This window comes from Hetaerina americana, unplaced genomic scaffold (assembly GCF_022747635.1).
Source record: "Hetaerina americana unplaced genomic scaffold, ioHetAmer1.1.p SCAF_12, whole genome shotgun sequence".
Taxonomy (NCBI): Eukaryota; Metazoa; Arthropoda; class Insecta; order Odonata; family Calopterygidae; genus Hetaerina; species Hetaerina americana.
The window spans coordinates 17469067-17487499 of NW_027286292.1; the positions used below are offsets into that span (position 1 = coordinate 17469067).

General features: G+C 37.3%; 1 protein-coding gene across 4 annotated transcripts in view; it reads left to right on the forward strand.

Annotated features, from left to right (window-relative positions):
* The first annotated feature begins 267 nt into the window (after positions 1–267).
* The window catches only part of LOC139685880 (ligand of Numb protein X 2-like), a 91586-nt gene continuing 73420 nt past the window's right edge, over positions 268–18433 (forward strand). For all 4 annotated transcript variants that reach the window (XR_011700237.1, XM_071583006.1, XM_071583007.1 and 1 more), the window contains exon 1: positions 268–467. Coding sequence is in view for 3 of the 4 variants with exons in the window: in XM_071583006.1 (XP_071439107.1) it covers positions 359–467 (109 nt within the window). In the remaining variant the exon portion in view is untranslated. The remainder of the gene's footprint in view (positions 468–18433) is intronic.

An 18433-nucleotide genomic window follows, 5' to 3' on the forward strand; every position in this document is an offset into this window, starting at 1 on the left:
GAGTGGGGATGCGGACCCTCCGGCGGGAGGGGGCGAGGCGGGGGGAAGGGTGAGTGTACCGAGTCTCTCAGCATCCATCGATCCCATCGCCTCAGTCCTCGTGGCTCGGTGGTCGCGTCAGCTGCAGCCAGACGCCTTCGCCGAAACATCCCGACGCCACCCTCCCCGCCCTCCACCGTTGCCACCGCACTCGCCGCCCCTCTGTCCGTTCCCCACCCCGCGAGTCCCCTTCCACGTCAGGCTACCCCCCCCCTCTACACACACAAACACATCTACGAACGCCCGAACGACTCCCTCCCCTTCAGTCAGGAAGCATGGACGTGCCGTGAAGGCGCTCTTGGCGTGGACTCTGCGGAGAATGACAGCGGTCGCCATGTACCTCTCGGATGCTCCGTATTGGGCGAGGTCCCCGCGGGAAGGTCAGTGGGGGCAGCGGAAACAGCTGGCCATCAACGTCATCAGTGACGGTGAGTCAAGTCGCGCACGCGGCACGCCGAGTTTTGTTTATGTTCTTTCGCTTTTTCTGTCCGTCGACGGTTGGCCGCGAGGCGCGCGTTATTATTTTTTCGGTCGCGTGCCTCGCTCCCGACGCCACCCAACCTATTCACCATCGACCATCAAAAGAACCGAGCGTCTGCTTGCGAAGAGAGCGAACTGAAATTGATCCTACGGTATATCTTACTCGCGGGTGCATCGGACACGAAAAGGAACCACTGTATCGTGTCCTGTCTTTTACCCTCGGCAGTGACAGCGCACATTTTTGCATGCTTCCGGGCCTCCGCTTCGTCTTCGCTCCTAAATTTGTTATATTATGACAGTCTTGTTGTTTTGGACAGTTTTTTTAACAAACTATTTTCACATCTCGAAGAATCATCGTTTCTAGATCTGTGACTTCCCTATCAGATTTTAACAACTTTCAAAATTCTATGTACTCCCGGGTCGTATATATTCGTACCATCTATTTCTATAGCGATGAAGATTAACAACGCTATACTAAAGGAATTTCCTAACAGTAATTGGCCCTTTTATTGGTAAAATAGGCAAATATTTAAAATTTATTGTCATGACGAAATCAGGTTCTGAAAAATATTCAAGCTGGCACGAGGCATATTGTTTTTGGGATTTTAAACACCACCTTTATCAGAACCTTAGCAAAATGATTTGTTCGTGGTGACGCATTGTTTCAAAGTAGACAAGAGTCATTTGCTATTTCATCGAGAGATAAAACGTAGCTCTGCACAGCAACATCGTCTGTTTTACGACAGGGCCATAAGATTGCCTTCGCTGCCCCAACTCTACTTACCCTCTATCCCCCTTCGGCAAACTCACTCAACCCAAGCCAGGCTTACGGCACCCTCTCCCCTGCCCCAAAAAATTCCCAACACGCCCTCCCACAGTTCCTCCTCTTGGCTGACTCCCACACCCTCCTTTTACTCCCTGCGTCTCCCTTGATCCCTGAGCCCCCTAAGATTATTCCCCCTTACCAAAATTCCTTTCGGTATTCATACACGAATATCGCATTAAATTGGCGGATTATGGTCAAGAGCGGTCGGGCCGCCAAGAAGGTTGGCGCTGGGAGCCATTGATGCCAAAAGTTAGGGGTTTTCACTTAGCAGCGACAATGAATAGGCTCGTTTATGGGAATTTAAAGGATTAATTTTCGTGCTTTAGTTTAAGTTCATATGGGACCCGTTTGGCTTCGTTCACGCGCCCAAACTCCGGAGTCACTAAGCTCTTGAGGCGTTGGTAGTAGTGAATTTTGAATGAGCGGTCGAGTACTGCTCGCGTCATTAGTTATATTCCAAAAATATTTCAATTCACTGTCGGGAAATTGTTGGGAGTAGTCTTGATAAAACAAAATTTTGCAAATTTCGTTTTAATATGTTACTTTTACCTCGATTTTGATGCGTGATTTTTCAATATTTGAAGTAGCAATAGCCAGAATAAATTTTCAGTCAAGGGTTTAAAAATCAAAGTTCCGACAACATTGGGTGCTAATAATGTCATAACTGTGAAAGCCATAAATCTAGAAAAAATAATTTTCAATAGTATAAAGCATGTTATTCATACAAGATGCGAGATACTATTATAGAGTGAACTCTATTAAAATCATTTTTTGGCACATTTTTTTGTTACTTCAAATTTCTATTCAACTGATTTCTATAACATATTTCGGAGTTGAGATGGATCGTTTTCAAAACCTTGCCAAATATAACTCATGTGATATTATTCGCACAAATGTTAAAACTTTATTTGTGTCATTTTGTGAAATCCAAGGCAGGTCACGTAGGGAAAACGCCGCCAGCAGTGGAGCGAATATGCGGCGATTTCGGACAGCGGTTCACTAGAATTCAATGCACTCCGATTAAGGGTAGGATTAGGATGGAAAACTTGCGGAGCTGATCAGAATCAGTGAAGCAAAAGAAAATAACTATTATTCATATTTAAATGCGGCACTGTGATTCCATATACACTCCCGTGTTTTTATGTACTCCTAGTTTCCACGGCCAATAGAAGGAGATTAGGTTGCACACATAGCGTAAAAAGCTAATCTGTCGGCATTCGATGAGTTTTTTGGGATCACTGGACTGTAGACTTGGTTTACTCTCGAATGAAAGTATAATTTCTCATTGTGTCGTACTTCAATTCTTTGTTCTTTTTTGCTTTCCATGAGGTCTCGCGAATTGGATTACGTGGCACCAGGATTGCCTCTGAAATACTAAAGAGCCGCGTGAATGTATTGTGGTCGAGCGTTGGTTTACCACGTTCGGTAATAATTGAAATAGGGTATGGAGAGCAAAGAGAAATTGGTATGGGTTGCCGTAAATTTGATCGATGTAGCACTTCTGTTCAAAAGCGACCAATTTCTTTAGTGGAGAGGTTTGCGCACACACCATTATAGCAGCCAAAAAAATGATGCCACCTTTATCTCAAGTTACGCAATATGATCCAAAAGAATAAATCACAGTGACAATAGGATATAATTGACGTTCTATGCAGTATTTAATGATTATTATTCCTTTCATTTTGTAAGTTAAGTTATTAAGTACACTTTATCATAAAGTGAATCGGATCCTAAATTAATGGCAAATGATTTTCATTTTCCATTCAGTTAGTAAGCAAACATAGTGTATATACATTCAGTAAGTATGTTTAGTCAAAATACTTTTATTTTGATCAAATATCCTGCGAAACATGTATCTTTACATGTAATAAAAACTAAGGTTTCCTTTTTTTATCAGTTCTATTCATCAAAGCGTTTCCAATATTATTGCAAATATTAATTATTATGATTTTCCTTGGACTTTCTATTAAATATTTCCTTCATCTGTTCGAATATTTTCACAAACTGGCTGTTTTTTAGGTTGACTAAGGCTAACTCAATAATTACCTTGAAAAAAATGTTTCATTTCATTATCGAAAAAAGCATTTGTATCCCCCAGAGCACATACATGAGTCACTCCTCAAAATCCACTCGAGTGCATTTCTACCGCTCTTTCAGCACAGAACTGGCAATTTCACGCCTATTTTAGAATGAACGATATATCACCATGATTGTTTCTGTAGCAATTAATCTATATTAATGTGTTACCATTCTCTTTCATTTTCACGCTGATTAAAACATAATTTAATATATAAAAATATGAGCTAAAGAAAAGAGATAACATGTTAATAAATGTTTTTAATATGTTGTAAACTCTGGATAGTTGTGGTTCTGCCAACTTAAGAATAAAATGAGCTCGGAAAAACTCATGAACTGATCTTTATTTCATACCCTATAAATAGCGAATTCGATTTGACTATTATGGCATTACGGTTTCCCAGTTTTATTGTTAAAATATTCAATTTTTTGAAGTCAAATTAAAAATTACGATAAAATAGTGATATTGTGCATAGAATTGTATACTTAAAGCCAGATATGCACCAAAAATTTTTGTCCTGCAATGATGGATACTAATTGGTTCGTAATATAGCAAATAACTATTGAGTAAAAATACTGGCGTTCAATGTTTATTTGACACATTGTTGAAAACAATATGGTGAGTAAACTTATAGTCTATATGATTATTTCAGCAAGTAATAGCGCCGGGCTATTTTTTGCCTAACATAGGGAACTTCAAACTGCATCAACGCATTACGCCGAAATCCGCCACAAGGCCGTGTGACAGGGAGTGGTAGAGAACCAGACAAACACAATTATTAACCCTCGCATAGATTTAAATAAAAATTTGCTCATATTCAGATAGGGTTGTCTAAATATGTAATAACATGCTTTATATAATTTGATTTAATCGGCATTTCCGGACTAATTCATCCGTACCGCTAAAACTGGCTTAAATTCGTATCATAACCCTATTAGGACATGCTGGCAGTTTCTCAGCAACGGTGTCCTCAGTGACCACGCGATATTGCTGGAAAGAGAAATACCATTTGAATGCGGAGAGTTCTGAATCCATATTTCTTTCCCTCTTTGGATTTCTATAGGCAGACCCCTCTCCTCCCCAAATATGCCTAGCACTTCCTCGTTTGTTTTCCTTTCTGTCTACTTCACCTTTCCTATCCTTATCCAAGGTATCCTCCCGCCTAGGTAGATTTTCATCCGTCTAGGGCTTGGTTGTGTTTAATTGTCTGCAATTTGATGTCTGTAATGCAAGGGTTACGTGGAAGAAGGGACTATTAGTCTCAACCTCGCCCAATTAAATCGATAAATAAATAAATAAATATATATCTCCCTCGTTTGCTTAACATTTTCCCCTCTAATACAGTCTTCAACATCCAACTACCGATCAATAAACCTCTCATCCCATTTTCCTGCCTCCGAAGGATTTCTCCCAACAAACCCCTCTCTTCGCCCACCATACCAAGTACTTCCTCATTTGTTCCCTTCTCTGTCCATTTCACCTTCTCCATTTTTCTCCGCACCAACATTTCAAAAGCCTCTAATCTACGTCTATCCTCCTGCTTCAATGACTACGTTTCCGCGCCGTACATAGCTACGCTCTATAACAAGGTTTTCACGAGTCTTTTCTTAATATCCTTACTCAACGCCCCTGTCATCAAATCCCTCCTCCTTTTGAAAGCCTCTGTGCCTAGCGGAATTCTTCTCCTTACGTCCCTACTACTTTGACCGCGCTGGTCCAAAACACTTCCGAGATTCGTAAACTTCTACCTGCTCTAGTTTTTGCCTTCCTAAGTTAATATTTCGTTTAGCCTCTTTCTTTCTGGAAAATCGCATAACCTTTGTTTTATTAATATTGATTGTCATCCCATATCTATCGCACTGAATTTCCAATTTACTCGGAAATGCTTGCTACCCCTTGGCTGACTGACAAACTAGAGCCTGGTCATCAGCGAACTGATTTTACGCATTCCCCGCCGACTTTGATTCCTACCTCCTGTTCTTCCCATGCCTCTTTAATCATTTCCTCCACAAATACGTTGAACAACAACGGTGATAATGGGCAACCCTACCCTTACACGTCTTCCTAACACTGCCCCTCCGGACTCCCCGTTCCCCCCTCCCACCTGAGCAGTCTGAGACATGTACAGGTTGCGGATTAGCCTCCTTTCCCTCCAATCTATTCCTATTTTCTTTAATATTAATATTAGTTTTTACCAATTCACTCTAACAAACGCTTTTTCGAAATCTACGAAACATGCAAATACCTCCTGGTTGTATTCTATATTCCTCTCGATTAATAATCTCATTACTGCAATGGCATCACGGGTGCCTCTACCCTTCCTAAATCCAAAATAACCATCGCCTAAGTAATCATTTGCCCTTATCTCTATCCTTTTGTTGATGATCCTGAGAACAACCTTAGCTGCGAGGGATATCAAACTTATTGTTCTGTAGACCTCCCATGATATAGTCTTTACCTTTTTCGGAATAGGAACTAACACTGATCTTACAAAGTCTTCCGACCAGATTCCTTCCTCTTATATACTACGAATCAATCCATATAGACTCTTCCTAAACCTTTTAGTAGTTCCGCGGGGATGTTATCCACCCCCACGGTCTTATTTAGTTTCATCTCCCTTAATGCCGTTTCTATCTTATCGTCGAGCTCGAGTATGCCTATGCTACCTATAGACCTTAGCTATCTTTCTCAACATCATTTTCCTCTTCTATGTCTAACATTGTTGGTCTAAGTTCTTTACTTGAGAGTTATACCGATGTATATATATATATATATATATATATATATATATATATATATATATATATATATATATATATATATATACCATATAGGAGAGGAGGTGAAAATTATGTACAAATTTAGAGAGCGCAAAAAAACAAGTACTTATATCGGATATCGGGCAAAAGTACATTAAAGGACAATTCTTTCAAAAGTTTCACAATCATATACTTATTTTTCAACATAGTCACCGTCAAGGGTAATATAATTCTCCCAACGTGTAACAAGGTTTTTCATTCCATCACTGAAAACTCCTCTGACTTTTCTCGAATCCAGGACTTGACAGCTGCCTTCACCTCATCGTCCAAGTTGTAATTATTACCATTGATGTCCCTCTTGAGTTTAGGAAAAAAATCGGAGAAATAAGGAGGGTGTGGAATTGGTTCAAATTTTAGGTTTCGCAAAAGGTGTGGGCGAGCCTTGTCACTTTGCAAGATTATTGGCACCAGGCTACCTTTTACACGAGAGACTTCTTCCTTAGATTTTCCAATATGGGTTGCGACACGCTTTTGAGTATTTTTCTGGTCATTTTGCATCAAATCTTCGACGAGTTTGCTATGTTTATCGCCTATGGCAGTGATCGAACGTCCGCTGCGTGTTTTATCATCATATTTGGCTTTTCCAGGCTCGCAACCACGAAATTTTACTACCCATCGATTTACAGTAGATGGCATTGCCACCATAAATAGACTCAAAATGACAATGAATCTCAGTAGGAGTCGCTGTTTCAGCAGTTAAAAATTGGAAAACAGAACGCTGCTTAACTCACGTTGATATAGCACTAGTATACGTCTCCATACTTCCGCTTTTCGAAATACACTGGACAAATGAAACAACCTCAAACCTGCACCTACATGTTAAGGGAGAATGTTACTTCTACATGCCGCCAGGAGTTCTTCAAAATGTAATTTTCTTTGCGGTCTACAAGCATGTGCGAATTAGTTTTCAGCCTACCCTCGTATGTATATATGTATGTATATATAAATATATATAAAATTATAATATACCTTTAAATGTAATATAACACTCGCTGAAGTGTTCCCAGTTTCTCTGATTCTTTGAGAAAAATTAATGTTGTTGTAGACCTCGGTTTTAATATAACTTAGAAAATATTCCTATTAAATGATAACATCCCAATGCTAGGTTAAGTAGAAATATATATTAATCAAAAGAAAAACTCACTTATGATGAACACAAATTAAAGTTTGCATTTGGAAGAATGTCCAAAGCAGTGTAATTTAGAATTTTGTTTACCCAAGTTGCTTATTTTTGTAGCTTCATTGGCAATATTGGAGTAAATAAATCAGATTTGGCGGTGGCGAAGGTGGCTCTTTGGCGATGATGGCAATGAAAAGCAACGATGAATACCGGTGGATGTCTATTGGTCAATTACGTAAGGTAGCAATTGTGTATAGCCCGCCACGCAATGTTCTTTTGAAGGCATAAAAAGATTAGGGGCTTGGAGAACAATTTTGCCGTTTTTTGGTCCTTGAAAATAAACATAGGATAACTATTTCTCAAATTTTAAGTTGCACATCCTACATTGGCCATTCATGAAATTTCAAAAATTGGAAATTAATGAATAATTATCAATTTATGTGATTGGATAAAGGTTATTTTCCTTGTAAATATGCATGATGTATATTGATTGTGAGTGATGACGCTATTCTCCGTAGTACCATCATTTGTAATTTCGGACTCAGCCAAGAATCATTAATCAAAAGAGTTTCATCAGTCGTCAGAAATGCCCTTTCGCATGCCTTTGTAACAGTGGAGACGTACGCCAAATGGTTCGCCAAACAGATAAAAAGCCTTAATTTATATTCTAACATGATGCAACTTCTAATTTATCTTATCCCCGGTATAAAATACTTCTACGGGTTTACAGAAAATTATACAGGGCGTAAAATTTAATTGCCTTGGCGTCTTCAGCATTTTCTTTGGAATTCAGAGACAGCCGCGGGTGTGAGATGACATGAACTCGTTGAAGATGCTACGCCTGTGTAAATGCCTAGCAGAGGAACATGTATCCAACAAATAACATATTTATCACGCTGGTATGCATTTCGCTCTAATGAGTTTTAGCTCGTCCCTGAGTGAGGAATTAGCTCATCCCTCCGGAAAACTATCCACAATGAATGCCGAACTTAAATTGTGACCTCGCATTGTGCAAAGCCTTCGTAAATTGGATTAATTAATGCCCGAAGCAACGTCACTGGAACTCGTTGTAGCTGCTGCGATAGTGGAAGCATTGGGAAATGAGCTAAAGACTATTATTAATGCTTAATAACACTGAAGAAATGTTCACTACAGATTTTGGACACCTATATAATCGTTATAATTATCTAGTGTGAATGCAGTAAATTTAGAGTCACAGTTTCTTTGCGTTTTTGTTATTTTACAGCAGAGTGTTCAAACATAGAATGTAACATATCAAGCATATAAATGGAACAATTTTAAGTTGAATCTACCTTTAGCGAATAGAATTAAACTAAATTTTAACATTGAAGAATGGCATCGATTGATAGTTTGCAAATTAAGCCTGTTCACAACTTATATTTTAGTATAAGTACGTAAGTACATATACTCGTGAAGCCGCATTTATCTAATTTTGTTTGCTAGCGTTTGCTACAGTGTACTTTTCATTCTTCTTTCATGCTTGATCCCAAATACCTCACAATTTTTGCGAGCTTAGGGCTTTCGTTTCGCCTGCTGCTTTTTAATTAGACAAAATATGTAAACTATTCGAATAAAACTAGGAGTGGATGAATACGCCATTAAAAGATCTCGAAGAAATTTATCAGTAAATATTCTTTGCGAAATTTGCCCAGTGTAAGCCAATTGCGATATTTAGATTAGTAATACTCGAATACTCCCCTTCTTATATTTTGCTTTCGCTTAAGAGGAAAGTTTTTTTCTAGAGCCACACTAAGACTTTTTTTCACTCTCATCATTAATTTATGGATGTATTTATCCCATTTAGTCCAAAATTGAAGAAACCTCTTTTCTGCAGCTGAATATAAGCTCCTGAATGTATCCTATTTAATCTCTTTTGGTATCCCAGGCGTTTATAGTCTTCCTGGCCTAACCCAGAGTCATCTTGTATTGACGTCACACTTTGACATACAAGTCAAACGCCCAGCTGTACCCTTCACAATACATTCAGTTGAACTAAATTGTGCTCAGCAAATATCTTCCTACTAGGAATAAATGTTGCCCTTTTTATCAATATGTAACGAATTATAAAGTAAGCTAACATATTTACGAAATGAATGCAAATTCCTATGTACATAAATGTATTACAATTTATATAAATACTGTTAAAAAGATTATATTGTAATAGAACTCCGCCTAACTCAGCTACTATTTTATTTGCAGACTCAGCTAAGTATAAATATGAATCCAGAAGGAATAAACTACCCTAATAATCCCTTGTCATTATTACATTCTTTCTCATAAATTACTAAATAAGGTTTATGTTCTGTCTCTGGATCTGTCAAATGCAAAAATGTTGTCAGTCACATATTATTGAAATATTTCGTTATGATAGTCACCTGAAAATTGTTCAGTATTTATATAATTTCAGTCTTCATGCTTTCTTCATCCTACTTATTCCAATCTTAGTTCTGCTAAGGAATTATGCCACTACACGCTAAAAAGACATTTGCAAAACTTATGGTCAGCTTCATCATTTGGCATTTGAACATCTGGAGGGAATGTTTTGAGTGGGAATTAAGTTAACGACGTAACTCAGTGAAACAGCTTCATAATTACAAGTATTAAATTACTAATTTATTTATATTATTTATTCCACATTAAAATGTTATCATGCACTCCAGGTTTCAGCAAAACTGTCATTTGCAATACCTCTGTACATCATTCTGAAAATATTGCACAGGAAAGAAACGTCTGCCGTGAAACAAATTTTTTACTGTGGAACGATTAGGTATATTTGGCTCATTTAAATGGAGAATTTGAACAATGAGTTAGTTCTATATGATACCTTTTTCGATTGCATTCAAATTATTACTTTGAATTATCTTTTTATGTGTAAAAATTCTGGAGTCGCTTCAATAAAACCAACTCTTTTCAATAAATTTGAAAAAAGAATCAAAAAAACATTTAGTATCATTATGAGTCTGTAATATTTCAATTATTTACTAATTTTCAATTTATTTTTATGATTAAGGTTAAATAATTTAGTAATGAGAGGCTGGTGAATAAACCTAAAAAAAGTGATCGCGAATATTTTGTTACGTTTTCATACTCTTTTACATTTTTATATGCTCACGAGGGGGTCTCATTCTTAGATATTCTCCTCATAGTTACCATCCATAGTTATATATTTCCTCCAACGTTTCTTGACCTTTCAAAGGCCATCAGTGTAACACACAGCATATTGCGTGAAAAGAAATTGTTCCACCTCTCTAATGGCGTCATTCGTGTCGTCAAATTTTCAAACTTAACAATGTTTTTTTAAGTTCGAGGAATATGAAAATGTTGCATGGGGCAAGATCGGGAGAGTAGGGCGGATATGGCAAAATTTCAGAGCCTTGATTGTAGGTCGCTTAATATTTTAAAATTCCACATATAGCTGAGATATTACATAAACGGAAAAGTTAATTTACCGTAAATCCGCTTCAAAATTTGATAATTCTAAACGTGATCATTAAACGTAAATATTAAATGACTTTTATCGCACGAATGGGCTTCTGATGTCTAAGCTTCGGCCTCTGGGAAAAAATATCACTAGTGGTTCTAAGAAGCCGAACCTGAAAGCTCGAGTAATATTAGCTATATTTGGCAGCATCTTGCGACTATGTGAACATTTAGTCGCGCATCGCATCCTGATTTTATAGATGCACCATTGGTTTAAGTGAAACCACATTCCAATAAAGCTGTCATGTTTCACACTTCGGTTTAATTAGGCTGCGTCGAGGCTGGCCACAGACAGTAAATTTCACTTTACACAATTAGGAAAATGTTGTGTGTTTATTGTAATTTCCTCTGCTTTTCAATTTTTATAAGTACAACCTAATGTGAGTTGAGTTCAAGGACACTATTTGATGACTTATTTCCTGGAATTCTAATGATATTGGACCACCAGTAAGGTAATCTTCATGTTTGACATTTAATTCTTCCTTATCTGATTCTTGTGCCCAACTATATGAAACACAGATAGAATTAAGTCTTTGCTACTCTCCGGTCATTATTTATCTACTTTCTGTTCATTAATGTATGTAATATTTAGAAGATTTAGGACATTTGGTGGGCTGGAAGTCAAGAGTATATTGAACATTTCACATGAAAATTTTAGGTGATCTTTAAAGTTCGAGTTAAGTAGGTATAATCAGCAAGTAGATTTACTTGTCTTTAATCCCAGTTTTAAAACTACAATATTTCTGAATAGTAGATAAGATTTTGAAATCAACGCCGAATTTAAAATCCTGTTTGTCGTTTTCAGTTGCGATGTTTGACCTGGAGATCTAGTAATTATATCGTAGAACCGATGTTGTCTGGTCCTCTATATGATGCGCATCTGTAACTCTTTTTGACTGACTTTTAATTGAGCAACACACACTTCGTAAACGGTTATGAATAATATACTGGTGTGCATAATTTTAACTGCAATAAGCAGGCCATTTCCGATTTTATTTAAGCTATCGTTTCTATAAACTGAGGATTGTGGAAACTATTTAATTTAAGATTTTTTTAACCGTCTTTCAGCCCTAGCAATTGTTTTTGCACCTATGCTTTGGATTAATCGGTAAAAATCAGCTTTAAGCTTTAAACTTCGTCAGTTAACTAATTCTACTAGTAGTGTTTATTTAAAATTTTCAATAGAAAAAACTTGGAGGAAACTAGGAGTATTAAAATACACCCGATGACTTTCGATTTCATTTCTGTTGCATTCACATTGGCCATAAATGTGACTTTTTGGAAATTGTATGGCCGTGAGAGAAGCAGTCGTCACCAGAAAAATGACGTAGGTTAAGTACATGTACTGTTGCGTATTAACGCATGGATTTCAAAAATGTTACTGTAGGGTACTCGTTATCTCATAAATTCATCTATTCTACTCTTAGAGCTACAAATGGTAAACGTGTACATGATTTTATGATGACTTTTAAAACTTACCTTGAAAACATTATATTGTAAATTATTCACTGTAGTGCAATATTATGTAATTATTTTTCTGCAAAATGGTAAAAACAATGAACTTAACGCAAAAAGCAAACTATTCGGCATGCAAATCTCTTAAATGTCCTTTTGATGAAAGATTGATCTGGACTTGAAAGCCAAAGGCAAAATGCCTTGATCTTTTCCTGCTCAGATCTCATCGATGAATACCCTTTCTCTTTTCCTTCTTTTTTCCTCCATTTTTTTCAGTCGAAGGAAACGCATCTATCTCAATCCGTGTGTATAGTTAAGGGATTTATATTGGTGAGCGACCGACTAATCAGATAATAGGCGTGCTTCTTCTGAGTTCCGTAATTGGGGATGTCCTCATTAATGGAAGAGAGAGTAGAATTCTTGTGCTTATGACAGCCTTGTAATTTATTACCCTTCGCAATCAGTTGCATTGTTTGGCTGACCATTTAAGGCGTAGCAAAACTTATAATGAACAACACAAAGCAACTTGTTATCCATGCTTGCCTTCCGTCGGGCGGACAATTCTTGTGTTTCAAAATAATTATTTCAAGAGAAATTTATTTTCAACAGTATTGTCACTGAAAATACAACTCCTCCGTGACGGACGATTACTACCTTTCCTCTAATCCGTCACTCTGGCCCCGTACTCAAATCTATTTCTACGTTACAAGGAACCAGTGATATTAGAATGCAACATCTAGCTACGCTGAATATCAATTCTACATCTACATTTTACCCCGCAAGCCGCCGTAAGGGCGTGTGGCGGGGGGTGTTAGGTCAACACCCGTAAAATAGGATATCACCTCATGTAAAAGCAACATATTTTTGCACACCTATGCCCAAAATGGCGAATAATTTCATTTAAACCTTTTTATCATTTTCGTATGAAAATGCATAATATTATCAACTAACATACACATGCACATTAGAATGTATCCAATAAAAATTTATCCAATGCAATTTAGAATTGAAATTTAAGAAGGGTAATTTCCACTACCTCATGGAGATGAAACTCATGATCTCCGCCCACAAGGGCAAAGGTTGGGAATGTGACACACCACTGCCGGCTACGGAATCGTCCCCCAAAAGATTGAGGCTCTATTGCGCTCTCATTGCACTTATGGGCATGTCACTCGCAGGCCTAGCTCCAATTCCTGAAGTCTACATATGTGGTTATGGGTGAAGAGGCTTGATGAATGTAGTTTTGCACAAATTCTGTACCCATTTTCAGCTACGGTTTATGTCAAATATTTTAAAATTTTAGCGTGAAAATCTATTACTAGAAGAAAATGTAACTAAACTTAATAATATCAATATTTTAATATCATTGAATAGGTGGAATTGATATAGGCCATTCTTCTTCTTAACCCTTAAATATAACATTGAAGAAAATGAAGAAAATCAAACTCTGTAAGAAAACTCACCTAGATGGGAAATGACCCTGCGACATCATGGCTGGAAAGCGAGAACGTGACCCCATTGCTACAGGGATCGGCTATAACTTTGGGAATCACAGAATTATAATCTTAAATTTGTATTGAATATTCGACACAGGGTAAAAAGTAACTGGTAATCATAAATAACAAAAAGGTGGAACTATTATTCTAGGTTATCTACGATAACCAAGTGAAATGTTAATGCGACTTCTCAAAGGTATATTAATTTACATGTCACACATACGCTAAAATTCTACTGCAAAAGATCCCAAAATTTCGGAAACTATAAAACAAAAAGTTAGAGCGATGGATATAATTGTAAATAATGCTATTACTTGCTTATATTTTTCAATAGAAATAGTTAAAAATTGTTACCCTGTATAGTTTTTTTAATATCATCATACATGTTACGTTTAGACATTTTTAAACTTCGGATGTTTTCCTGGGAAACTGGGTACATCTTCAGGGCTTTGGGCAATTTCAACTTTAATGGAATATTGAATTATTCTATGAATTCATAGATATTTTGCAAGGTGATTGATGATTGAGTCAAATCATATCTGATTTTTGAGAGGCAAAGAATAGAATGTATTTGTAAAATATTTTTTAATTATTATGAATTATAAATAAATGACATTTGTGATGAAATTACGGCAAATGTGAAAGTTTTGGAAAAGAATACTGGATTAATATTGATTTCCTCCCTTAGATGAAAACTAATCTGCCGAAATATTCATTTATTTTACGCACGTCGCTAGAGCGATTCTGTTTATTTCATAGGTCTATTTGAGTCTTGAGATTTGAAACTGAATGACATACTATTTTTTTCTTATCGATTAAAAAAACTGATACATTTAACTGCTTTTGATCAAAATTAGTGAATTAATTACTAGTCCACAATTTTACAAATAATACTTTTTACAAAATCATTATTGATCAGTGCACGACGCATACGCGTGCAAGGGTAGCAATGGCTTGGTAAAACGGTAGGAAAACATAATGAAATCAAATCAATACAACATGCACTATTTTTCCAGACTCCCAAATGTGTCCTATATATTTTCTGAAGCATCTGATATGACGTTATCATCGCTAATGAAGTCCAATTGTAAAAGTTAAATGCATTTCACAAAATATATCTGCAATATATCTACAATTTATCGAATAACCTTTGATTTGGCGTCATTTTATGGTGAGAAGTACGAGTGACATTTTAAACTCATATTTTTGCCAGATTTTTCTGCTGGATTTTGAAGAAATTCTCGTGGGAATTTAAAATCTCTCTGAAAGTACTTGGTCGAGGAGACTTTTTAAAAGTAAAAAAAGAGGTGCATTTTCAAGTGTGGTGCCGAAACGGGTACCACGGGTGGATTATCATGCAGACGAGCAATTCGCTGTACTTTACTTTGCGGTCGGTGAGAAAACTCATCGGTGGTCCACGTAATGCTCCCTCAAGCTAGAGTCGTCTCCCGTAATCCTGAAAATCTGCCTTCCGAACGTTTCCCAGGTCCATTAAAGCCCACGTCCATTTTCCTCGTTCACAATCGACCCGGCATCGTAGGGTAAAAAGGACCTTGTTACTCGATCTAATGTCCCGTTTCATCCCACAGTCTCGGATCCTCCCTCGATCCCTTTGGACCCCCGCACACGGTCTGAATATATCCTTGTCCTCCCTGCATCCGCCCCCACGTATTCCTTTTAGGTCACGGCTTTAACGAATTTATCGTATAAAAATCTCGCTAATATTTTGTAACCCATTCAATTGCTGCAGTTACCAACCTTCTCCAACACATAACGAAATTGACAACAAATGATCATAAGCCATGAGGTCTAACACAAGCATAAGTAACGAAAGTAGAGTATTTAGTATCCATTGCAAAAATATCTTTACTACACTTCAAATCAAGCATGATACACATAATAAGGCATCAAATTTAGAACATGCGAGATAAGTAATAATGATTTTATTCAGATTCGGATTTGCCCTTGACGATTAACCATATGCATGCAGATATAACCATAAACACAGTAATCTACCCAAAGATCGGTTTGGTAAGTAATTTTAGAGTTCACCCAGTACTAAACCCAACGGCGTATGAAATTCGCACATGAGGGCGGAGGGCCAGATCCTTCCCCTGTGCCGGTTGTTGTTTCTCAGGAAGTTCTGCTACCCAAAAAAATACACAAAAAGGTCACTCACACGTTATTTCTTGGTCATTTCGGCGGAATTCTGCTCCGTCTTCATCGGAAGATATAGAAGTAATGACTTTCTGTCATTCTATTATATTCTGTCCAATTTATCATATATATATATATATATATATATATATATATATATATAATACCTCTTTACCAAACCAAATAACTTCGAAAAAGTCTTTCTGCCAAGTTGTTCCGTTTATGAAATCATATTTGGCAGGGCTTTGTAGGAAAAGAGAAATTGGCCGAAAGTACAGTATTCTATCCTGCTAATTTTATTCCTTATTTTTTTATTGTCCCGATAATTATAAATAAAAGTATTTATTTAATAACGAGATTTTTGAAAGCATAACGATATTTGTTGGTCGAAAACCAAATGCTCACCTGCTGTAATTGAAATATCAAACATACAGACAACAGAATATCTAGCCTACGAGCTATGCATTAATACTCGAGGTTTTTATTCTAATTCCGAAACCCAATATAATGCCAGGGACGCCACACAACTTGAGAGTTATGTACCAGCGTCAGCCCCAGGCTGGGTTGGCTAGATAAGACGAGAGATGACGCAGGCGCCTCCTTAAATCATGCTTTCGAAGTAAGGGTTGGATAAATTCTTTCCCAGTGCCACGTATGGCTTGTTCGATAAATATGGATCTCTGTAATTTATGCCCATGACCTTTTTGCCCGATATCCTCCAGAAGCGCCAGCCAGGGTTGAACAACGGAGCTCGCCATCTGAAGGCGAGTGCCGTACCCATCTTGCTACGGAGACACCCACAAATGCATACGTATGCAAAACGGAAACACTCACGGGCATACTGAACCCAGCAACCGGGTAGGGACTGCGATGATAAAATCATTTATCGGCTGCAGCAAAGCGAGTCTAATTTACAGTCCACTTGGTCTTTCCCTTGCCTACCGTTAGCATTCCTTTAATGGTTTAATGGTTTAATCAATCAGATCAAAAAACTAACAGCTGCCGAAATTCTATGGCACCTTCAACCAAATGTGGTGTTTCAAGGTTTCATTTTCGGAAACCATGGGCACAGTCAATATGTACACGTTTATGTAGACATTTGTGGTAGGTGATGACCACGAGTTTACAAATCGCCAGCTAAAAGGTTGTTGTTGGATTTTTATAGCTTTTATTTGCAATTTTACAGAGTATTCATTTAAACCAAGTAACTTATGTATATGTGAACGCTCTTTTTGAGTGAAATTAAGATTTCGATTTCCTTTTTCAAGTTGATTTTCCACCACAACAGCCATAAAAAGAGCACATACTGGTATACAGCAGAAACGCTATAGTATTTTTTGAATCAAGACGATATGAATCAAGAAATAAACAATTATTTATGACTCTTGGGGAAACCCTCTATAGGCTTGAAAAACTGAGGAAGAAAAACCAATTTGAAAGGAAGAATGATTGAAAAATCTGCGAGTAATCCCAAACAATGGAAACACCAGAAAGTAATAGAGAATCGTTGGAATGAAACATATTATTAACCTAGCAATGAACAATCAAAAATTTCCTAAAATTTCCGTTGTGAGTTTCCTGAAAGGTAGACCCATCACGTAAATAGGAGACAATTGAAACCCTAACTTGCCCTCATTGCTCAGGCCAAGCGCCTCCAAGGCCCTATTGGTCCTGTCCTGTCTCTACTCTTCAGAAAGGATTATAACGGGGATTCACAGATTAAAAATGTGAAAGTCTATTCCTTAGAATCAATGGGAGTCTCTGTAAAGTTCGGAATTGCGAAGATTCGAAAGCGGAACACTTCTATGCCTTAAAGTTTGGTATAATGGACCATTTAATATATTTCAGCAAATACATCGATAAACATTTTCCTTTTGACAGATGGAAGTTTCATTTCATATATTTTTAGCTGAGAATTCATATTATAAAATCATTGAATTTTCTGGGATAAATTAATTAGTCTAATCTTTCAAAACTTGCATTGAGCTTGAAAACAATGTACAAACTAAGTGCCGGAGGAGGTGGAAAATACATGCATTTGTGCACACGGGAAAGGATTATGGAAGTCCCAGTAAAGTTCAACATTCTTCGAACTCGATCCGATTGAATGAGATAATTCATTATATCCTTCCCAATGGGTCACCACTTTATCTTGGTAGAGAGGTTTATGTTCCTGTGCCCCTGATATCTATACTGGCAGAAGGTCCTGAGAGAACCACTCAACTTAGTCAAATGGTAGGGACGGGAAAAGAGAGTCCCCTGGTCGTCAGGGATGGAGCTTGGGTGCAGAGCTAAAAACCCCGCTCTTCATAGAACTTGATTCTCAAATGGAAGTAAAATAACAGCTATTTTTCACAGAACTACATATTTGGTGCAGGTAGTATCAACGTATTGGTGTCGTCTTCAGGTACCAAATTGAATGTTTTGTGAAAAACCACTAGCATAAAATCTTTCATTCAAAAA